This window comes from Cyprinus carpio, unplaced genomic scaffold (assembly GCF_018340385.1).
Source record: "Cyprinus carpio isolate SPL01 unplaced genomic scaffold, ASM1834038v1 S000006535, whole genome shotgun sequence".
Taxonomy (NCBI): Eukaryota; Metazoa; Chordata; class Actinopteri; order Cypriniformes; family Cyprinidae; genus Cyprinus; species Cyprinus carpio.
Genome location: NW_024879200.1, coordinates 125,001 through 135,000, shown reverse-complemented (window position 1 = coordinate 135,000; position 10,000 = coordinate 125,001). Strand labels below are relative to the sequence as shown.

Here is a 10,000-nt window from a genome sequence, read left to right as displayed (position 1 = left end):
AGAGACTCTGTTTAATTGATATTTGATTGATGACGACACTGCCACAGAAATCAAACATGCTTCCACTCTCGTTCATGTCTCTGTGTGGTTTTGTGTGTGTTTTCCTTTGATTCTCGTGAGCCGGTCTCATACGGGAACGTCCCGTGTTCCCTCTCGTCCACATGAGGATATTTCAGTGTTTTTATGAAGCGTCAGGCTCGTCTGCAGCTCCTCTCGTTACACGCAGGATGAGCTTCAGTCCCTCCGGCGCTCACAGAGACTTCACTGGACTCAGTTACGGCCCGCAGGGAGTCTCTGCTCAGTAAAGCACAAAGCCCAGTGTATGTCTCACAATCATGCTGGGAATTTTCTTCAAAAGCTGTTTCTGGATAGCAGTGACATGCTCGAGGAATTACAGGCCACTTGTGGATTTCATTCCAACATTTTCTTTTTATCATAATTTTCAACCTTAAATATTGCTTCAAGCTTAAATTATTTTATTATATGAGAAAGTAGAATGCATCAACATTTTAAACAGGTGGAAAGCAAACACAAAAACACTTCATTTATAATTTTGTGTGTGTGTGTGTGGGGGGGGTACACTTTATTTTAAAGCGTCTTTGATAAAGTGTAAGTATACAATTAAGTACATAATATTAATGCACTGTGGGTTAAGATTAGCATTTGGTTAAGGGTTGGTTTGTAATTATGCATTATTTACTATTATAACTATAGTACTGTAAGTATATTTAACATGTAACAGTGTTACCTTATTTTTTGCATTTTATTTTTATTAAATAATTTTAGTAAATATAAATTAATATAAAAATTTATTTTGAATGATTTCATTTATTTAAAAATTTTTAAAATATATAAAAAACAGTTTAGAATAACATAATATAATAATAATGATAACAAATAATTTTGTGATTAGTAGTTGTTGATCATGATGATTGGTTGCTTGTTGTAACAATGGACATAAAGCTTAAATCATTTCATTATGTGATAAAAAAAATAAAAAGAATCTTGCTAAATGATACGAGAGACTGAAGGTGCGTCCCAAATCGCATTCTTATGCACTATTCTATGACGTTTTGTAGTATAAATAGTGCGAGTAGTGTGTTCAAAAAGACAAAGTGCACTTTAAATACCCAGATGATGCACTTCAATAACCGAAAAAAGAAGAAGAAATGTTGCAGCTTTAATTACGTAGAGAAAGGGAAGGGGACGTCTTCACAAAATAACCTTGTATAATTCATACACTACATATTTGAGTGTGTAAGTACTGTAGGTAGTGTATAGGGCATCATTTGTCATCATTATATGCGTATGTGACTGTGCCACATCAGCAGTAGTGTACTTTGTGTTTCTGCTGTTACAGTGCAGTTTGACGGCGTGGAGAAGGATCTGAAGTGTCGTCCGCTGCAGCGGCACTCGAGCGGGAAGATGAGCTCCAGCGAGCCGAGCGTGGGCGACGCATCGACCCGGCCGTGCCTCTGGAGAGCCAGTTGTGAGTCGCACACACGGCAGACGCTTGATGAAGGCTCTGCCGCTCTCCCTCGCTCACGCCTGTCGTCTTCTGTGCTCCACAGCTGGTATCACGGAGCCATCAGCCGCACGGACGCCGAGGCTCTGCTGCGCTTGTGTAAAGAGGCCAGTTACCTGGTGAGGAACAGCGAGACCTGTAAGAACGACTTCTCGCTCTCGCTCAAGTAAGAAGCTCACCGTCACACACACACAGAGTACTCTACAGCCACTTACAGCTAGGGCTGGGACAATCAACCGATGCATTCACTCAACTCACGATTCAGTTCGAGTCACGATTTGTGCTCAGTATGAAGGCTCAGAGAGGTTCAGCGTGAGGTCAGTCACTCCTGCTGAGGTGTGCTTTCTCTCACATGACCTCTGACCCCTTCGTCCCACACTAACCTTTTATCTTTTACCTTAATGTGGGCTCATATGCGTCCTCACCTTTAGAGCGGTCTCCTCTCATCAGCTCAGACTGATGCAGGATGTGTGTGTGTGTGTGTGTGTGTGTGTGTGTGTGTGTGTGTGTGTGTGTGTGTGTGTGTGTGTGTGTGTGTGTGTGTGTGTGTGTGTGTGAGTGAGAGAGAGAGATTCTGATATGAGACTTTCAGGAAAACTCACTCAAGCTAATAGTGTATTTGCACACGTGTGTGATTTGAGCTGTAAACTTGCCTTAATTGCCTTAAAACTGAATGCATTGAATAAATGAAAATAAATTAAATAAATACACTGATTATATAAATGAATACATTAAATGAATGAATGAATAAAGTGCATTGAATAAATGAATGCAATGAATAAATAAAATAAAAATAGTTAAATGAATAAATAAAATGAATACATTAAATAAATGAATAAATTAAATGAAAAAAAATTTGTATAAAAATTCAAATGTATAAATGAAATCAATGCATTGGAATAAAATTAATAAAAAAAAAAAAAAGAAATTTAGGAAATTAGTTGAGTGTAAATGGTGCACAACCCTGTTTTTCTTTACTGAGCTTAGATTAGAATGCACCTTTTTCATGCATAATGTGTTATTTGAGCTCTTAGGTTGTATGCAGTATGTGATCATTTCAGTGGTGGTCCTAAACATGAGCACAGAAGTGAAGGGCAAGTTAAAATGATCTTCTGTGATGATCACCAGCTGTCATCTGCAGCACGTCTCTAATAGACGTTTAAATCATGCTGTGGACTGAATTATTTATTGTGTGTCAGGTGAGGGGGTCCGAGTGTTTGTGCTAAAGCAGAGCTGACAGCATGTAGAAAGCTTTGAGACTTCACACACAGTCCATCCGCAGAGACGTGTCTGAGTCTGCTGAAATATTAATGCTGCTATGAAAACGTTCCTGTCCATAACACCACTCTTTCATTGCTGGTTCCTCTATGAATCAATAACATGTCACTAAGATAATGAGGTGATGCTCTAATTGTGTGTTCAAACACACTGAGAAAGAAAGAAATAATAAAAATGAATAAATAAAGTGAGATACATTAAAGAATAAAATATAATGATAAAAACACATAAATAACGAATAAATGGAAAATAATATTTAAAAAATAATTAATACAATTATTAAACAATTAAAAAACAAATGCATTAAATGGAATAAATGAATTAATACTTAGAATATAATACAATTATGAAAACAAATAAATGAAATTAATCATTGGAATACAATACAATAAACACTTAACTAATGCAATAAATGAAACTGATATTTTTGAATAAATAAATAAAAATTATGAAAAATAATAATGAAATTAATGCATTAAATACAATATTAAATAATGAATAAATGAAATGAATACGCTGAAGAAAAATACAATTATACAAAAAAAATGAAATGAATGCCATTGAATACAATAAATAATTTCAAATAAATGAATGAACAAATAAATACATACAGAAAATTAAACAATAAAATGATCTTGAATAAGTGAGGCAGTAATCCTAAGCACTCAGACAGGTTTGCTTAAAGCCCAAACTGCATACTAGTATCACTACTTTTCTTCTTTGTACGAACAGCTGTTTGATGGCCTAAAGAGTAAGATTAATTAGTCCAGACCGTGATTGCGAAGCAGAGCGCGTCAGCTCGAATTGAACGACATCGTTTGGAACACAGTGAACTCAGGTGGACTCACGCCGTAAGACTACGGGTGGTTTTAGGTCTGCTATTTACAGGATTTTTCCGAGTTCTATAGTGTTCTGTTTAAAAACAGCATCATAATGGATTTATGCAATTGCAACTACAGTGAAAGAGCTTCCCTAAAATGCAGAAAAAAGGCACAGAATAATTTTTTTTAAAGACACAGCCCACTTTAATAAAATAATGGCCATAAGGGTGAGGGTAGTAATAATAATACTATAATAATGGTCACGGCAGATGCAACTTCCAGCAAGGAGGCAAAGATGGATTGGGGGGGGAGGAGATTGAGGTAGGCGAAGGGCATTCATTGGAGAAATCGATAAATTTCCGAAGAATAAGAATAGTCGTTACTAAAGGTTCGATACGGTGTCCCGGTAAATCTGGTGAAGGGGAAGAGCCCTCCCAAGCCCAGTATCAGCGAGTGTAGAGCGAACGGATGAGTCCAGCCTCTTAAAGAACGTAAAAGGCAAAGAGCTTCAGCGGCTTTGGCCGGCTTTATGGATGTACGGTGTGAAATATAATCTGCTCCTAAGGGAGGGAGCGTGAATTTTATGAAGGTACATCGGTGTTCACTTGTGCATCCTCAGCAGACCCGCGAGCGCTGAGGAGCAACGGAGCAACGGGTCCTCTGCTCAAACACACTCTCTGGCCTGTAATTTTTTTAAACACACATGATCAAACCCCGCTCTCTTTCTTATGCATTCACTGCTCTTCTCATCTACCAATAAAAGCAGCAGCAGTTTATCAGCTTCCCACAGAGTTTAACGTCATAAAAACATCAATCTCCTCAGGTTTAAATTAACACACCTTGAGGCTTTTCCCCCGGCACTGGGCTAATGAAGACTGTATTTTAAAGAAAACTGGTTCTGGGTGAAGTGCAAGTAATGTTACAAAATATATGAATGTCGTGTGTGTATATAACTGGAATAATAAATAATACAATAACGTATGTAATAACATAATATATATATATTTTTTTTTTTCCTGTGGTGTTGTTTTTTATTTTATTTATTTGATTTTTATTATTTTTATTATTTAGTTACATTTACATTATGTATTCTTATTATGTTTAGATCTATTGTATATAAACATTAATATCTGCTATTACAAAGAGCTGCTCATTTCTGCTTTTTAGAGATCATACAGTATATTCACATGTACATGTACACTCTAGTGAATCATATCAGTGAACACACATTGACATTGTCATAACCGCAGGGAACCTTTCAGATCTATGACAGGTTGTGTGAAAGGATCCTTGGATTAAAAGTGAAAATAATGATGAAGCATCTGTTGGATGAGAGCACAAAGGCTTTGGTGTGTCTCTCTCTCTCTCTCTCTCTCTCTCTCTCTCGCACCGCGTCGCGATCCTCGCTCGCGAGGCATCGATCCTCTCTTCGCTCTTTGCTCTCTCTCTCTGTTGTGTGTGTGGTGTGTGTGTATTGTGTGTGGTGTGTCGTTGGAGATTGTGTGTGTGTGTCTGGATTAGGAAATAGCCTCTGCAGTGTGTTTGTGTCGGTGGCTGAACGGCTCGCAGGGGTTCGTGCGGCTCAGAAGTTTTTCTGGTCTCTCTGAATGATGATGAAGAGTCGGTAATGGCAGGCAGCTCAATCAGCCGGATAGCAACGGGAGTCCTAAACTGAGATGGGTGGAGGAGTTGATTTATATTTACTGATAGGCAAAGATTGATGACTCTGAAGGATAATTCTTACCAGAGCGAACTCATTTAGAGATTTTATATATAGAGTTGATATTGATGTGTTTATATGATATATAGATATAGATATATAGTATATAGATACTATATATATATATATATATATATATATATATATATATATATATATATATATTTATTTATTTATTTATAGTTATTTTTCTTATATACTGTATATAAAACAAATTTTCTGTTTTATTATTATTACTAAATTTTTTTGTTTGCATATTGCTTTCAATTTATTTTTATCTTGTGGCATTTAGTTTCATTGATTTTTTTATTTTATTTTTTTTCAGTTACTGTTGTATTTTATTTTGTTTATTGTACTTTATTTTGTTTAGTTTATTTTGTTTTTATTTAACTTTTTGATTTAACTTTTTTGTTTTGGCTTTTTATTTTATTTTTTTATTATATTTTCCATTGTATTTATGTATGATTATTATTATCTTTATTTTTAATGTATTTACTTTAATTTTTTATTTTATTTTTTATTTCATTGTCAGATGTTCTAGTGTCTGTATGCGCACAAAGCACAGTGCTAGAGAATTGCTGCTGGTGGTTTGGAATGGGTTGGTGTCTAGTGTATTCGGGGCTTGCCGTAAAGCGGTCCCTTGATAATCTAGATCAAAAGAGCTTCAAATGTCTATAATATCCTGGTCTCTACATCGACTAACTTTATTTCTTAGGATTAGGCCGTTGCTTTTAAAGCCTCAAACCATTAGTAAGAGTAATAATCAGCAGTACTAATAACAGCACAGTCTTTACCACCAAAGTAACACCTCAGAACATCAGCCTGAAGTGTGTGGCTTCCCTGCATCTTTGGCTTTTAATTTGCTTTGCGTTCAGAGCCCCAGTGAAAGCCGACGTATTTAAAAAAGGCAGTACTGCTGTTGCTCATATAAAGCTCGCCGGTCTCCAGCCCTACATTTCACTCTGCCACGCGTGACGCGTTTGCCAATGAACTGCACCAAGAGTGCTGCTGTCTGACAACTAATCACAGATTGTTTTCTTCCCCTCTTCCCCATTAACCTCCCTCTCTCTGCTGCTCTACCTTTATTAAACGCTCCCCGCTCTCCATCTTCATCTACATGTTTCTCTTCTCTCTCTGGCGGAGCAGTCAAGGTTTCATGCACATGAAGCTCTCCAGGACCAAAGACAATAAGTACGTCCTGGGTCAGAACAGCTGCCTGTTCGACAGCGTCCCCGAGATCATCCACTTCTACTCCAGCCGCAAACTACCAATCAAAGGCGAGCACATGTCCTTGCTGTACCCCGTGGCCATCCGGACACTATAGAGGCAGAAACGCTGCAGAAGCAGGGGGACGTTCATTCAGCGTAGTTACAAGACAACGACAAAACTAAAGTGCTACTGAGATCCCGAAGGGCAAACAGGGAGACTCCTGGACGCCTCATTCGTCTCGTCTCGAGGAACGCGGTTTCTCTGTCCTTCAAATGCCTTCTTCATGATTCCAGACCCGTTTTCTTCCCATAAGTGGATCTTTAGTCTTAGACCTGCACCCACACTTTTATCTCCACTGTTACACACTGTACACAGAAACCCGAAACGTCGCTCAAACTTTACTATTCGGATGTTTATAGCTGCGATTTCTGGACATGTGAATCATTAGACGTTCTCGGACATCAAAGCGCCACAGTAAATGATCAAAGACAATCGTACTGTAGCGGAACCTCATCATCTGGACTTTCTGTGATGGTATTGTCAATCAGCTGGGTTCGGTGAGATATTAGCTAATCATTAAACATGAACATTTTCAGATCGTACAGAAAAATAAACCCCAGAAGACTGAAATGGAGCGTTCGGCATTTTCCGGTTAGACCCACAGATGTGAAGAGTGATCGATACGCAGACAGATTCATTAAGTCCCTTAAAATAGCAGTAGTATAGTAATAGTGCAGAGCGCGAGAGGAGGAGGAGAGAGGATGGTGCCATTTAAGTGCACTTGGAAGAGGCGGCTATGCAGAACAGCGTGAAAAAAGAACCTTTTAATTTAACCGTTCAGAGAGAGTCACTTCAGACACCAGAGTTCAGCGATGAATCTTGACCAAGGAGAGTGAAATATTCCTGTATTGTCTACCTCAGAAAATCAATTTCGTCCGTCCATCCACCGGTCGATAAGGTACAGTGACGTTGCAGATATCGATCTGTTTAACTCTTTCCCGTCTCACAATTCCCAGCAAGTTTAGCCTTTGGTTTGAGGATAGCTTCTTCTTCACCCCCGAACACAGTCAGACCTTCATTTCTGTGCTGTCGTTGACTCTGTTTGGTTAATTAATGCCTTATACTGTAAATGCATGGATTAGAAAAAGAAAACAAATGGAGAACGCTGTTGTTCGATGAATGTTTAGTGGCTGTAATTTATTATAGAAAAAGAAAATAATGCTGTTGCTGATGTTTTAGTCCAGCTAAGACAATGTTCTCAGCCTGTGTGTGTGTGTGTGTGTGTGTGTGTGTGTGTGTGTGTGTTTATGGTGTGTTCGGTGTGTGTGTGTGTGTGTGTTCGGTGTGTGTTGTGTGTGTGAAAATCTGACCTTACCTTTCTTTGCGATTGTCCTTGTCTGACTACTCTGAGTGGATGCTGCTTTCCATGGAAACCATTTAGAGCAGTTCAGCCAATCAGAGTTCAGATTTGTTCTGACACCTTCCTCTGACCTCTGGTTGTCCTTTGTTTGTGGGCCTTCATTCCAGTTTCTTTTTTGTTTTTCTCTCTCAGGTGTGTTTTGTTTTAAAGCATGAAGGTCCCGACACACTTGTGGTACAGATATAAAGCCTGTGTGTTTGGATTTCAACACTACAACCAAGTCTTTTATTTTGTTTTTATTTGTTATGTTATCGTTGCCTCTCTGACATGCTTTTTATGATCTTTCAACCCTGAAAGGGACAGTTCCACCTCCAAAAAATGAAAATATTGTCGTTCAATCATTTACTCACCTTAATCTCATTATTTTGCTGAATGTCTTCGGCTGTTCTTTTCCATACAGTAAGAGTTAATTGAGAAAGAGAGCTGGTCTATTTGGGAGGAAATAATTGGGTGAAAACAAATTGAATATGCTAAAAGATTTTAAGAGTACACTAACATACAGTACTGCTGAGTAGTTTGGGGACATAAACATTTTTTAATATAATAATGTGTTAAAGTCTTTGATGCACACCAAGGCTGCATTTATTTGATTTGAAAATACGACGAAAAAAAAAAAAAAAAAATCTGTAAAAGTTGTTGAAATATTTTCACAAATTAATAAATTGCTATTTTTCTCTGTGTTGAATCTCTGTTAAAGTGTAATTTATTTCTGTGATGCGTAGCTCGGGCTTTATTTTCAGCATCGTTGCTCCCAGTCTTTCAGTGTCACATGATCTTCAGAAATCATTCTAATATGATGATGATTGCTGCTCAGAAACATTTCTGATTATTATCAATGTTGAAAACAGTCGTGCTGCACAATATTTTGGTGGAAACCGTGATACATTTAATTTTTCTGGATTCACAGATGAACAGAAAGTTCAAAAGAACAGCATTTATTTGAAACAGAAATCTACTGTTACATAATAAATATCTTTTACTGTCACTTTGATCAATATAATGCATCACAGATGAACCTCAAAGCTAATAGGACATGGACTAAACTCAAATCTCATTCATGCACATTTAAATATGCCATATCAAAATGGGCACAATTGTGAGTTAATGACAACATCATTTCCTTTTTTTTGTTTCTTTTTTTTTTTTTTGCCTAACTGTCCATTTAAAAGATTACAGAAGTTAATAAGGATGGATGTAAATCTGCAAGAAAATCCCAACTGTCATGCATTTACACTCCAGCATTTATTCCCAGACTAAATTCTCCATGACATTCACCATGTTGTGTGTCCTTCATCCCTTTACACTCTCCACAGCATCTCATTATGAAGTGGCGTATGTATTTCCAGTCATTCTGTAGCTACTGAAGCAAACCTCTCAGTACCTGCGGATCCCAGGAGCGTCACATATGAGGATTGTGGTGTTGGTGTTTCTGTCAGGAGAGAGAGAGCAGAAACACAGAGACCGTTCTAGATGTCATTCAGTAGAAACATGCTTTAATAAGAGAGCAGAGAGCACAGGTCAGCACACACTATAGAAGAGAAAAGAGAGAATCAGAGGAAGATGAAGCCTGCTCAGAAACACGTCTGAGACGACTACAGGACCCAGACGGTACAATAAAAATAAAAAAAAAAGATTAATTTAATTTAATTTACCTTTTTTTTTTTAAGGTAAGCGGTTGCAGTCATTAAATTTTAGCTACATTTAAATAATCAGATTTAGTTGACATATATATATATATATATATAATATATATATATATATATATATATATATAATATATATATATATATAATATATATATATTACAGTTGCTGCTAAAATAAATTGTTTGCAACCACTAACCTAAAAGACATTTTTTTTTTTTTTATCATGTTATCTCAGTGCTGATTTTAATGGGGTCCTATACAGGAATCAGTACAGTAACTTTAAAAGTCTTTGGAGATCTAAGTCTTACAAATGTATGAATATCCTTGCATTATACAACAACATCTACCAAGTGCCATTCATTTTTATGTCACAAGCAAAAC

At 37.1% G+C, this 10,000-nt stretch overlaps 1 protein-coding gene and 1 long non-coding RNA gene across 2 annotated transcripts in view; both read left to right on the top strand.

Moving 5' to 3' along the window:
* Positions 1 to 6,686, top strand: part of LOC109091245 (SH2 domain-containing adapter protein F-like) — a gene marked incomplete at its 5' end in the record, with an annotated part of 15,396 nt that extends 8,710 nt beyond the window's left edge. The window contains 3 exons of the mRNA XM_042754518.1: positions 1,369 to 1,489; positions 1,572 to 1,691; positions 6,485 to 6,686. Of these exons, the coding sequence (XP_042610452.1) occupies positions 1,369 to 1,489; positions 1,572 to 1,691; positions 6,485 to 6,668 (425 nt within the window). The remainder of the gene's footprint in view (positions 1 to 1,368; positions 1,490 to 1,571; positions 1,692 to 6,484) is intronic.
* Positions 6,687 to 7,638: 952 nt separating this feature from the next.
* Positions 7,639 to 10,000, top strand: part of LOC122143933 — a 3,343-nt gene continuing 981 nt past the window's right edge. The window contains exon 1 of the long non-coding RNA XR_006159441.1: positions 7,639 to 7,856. This is a non-coding gene — a long non-coding RNA (uncharacterized LOC122143933). The remainder of the gene's footprint in view (positions 7,857 to 10,000) is intronic.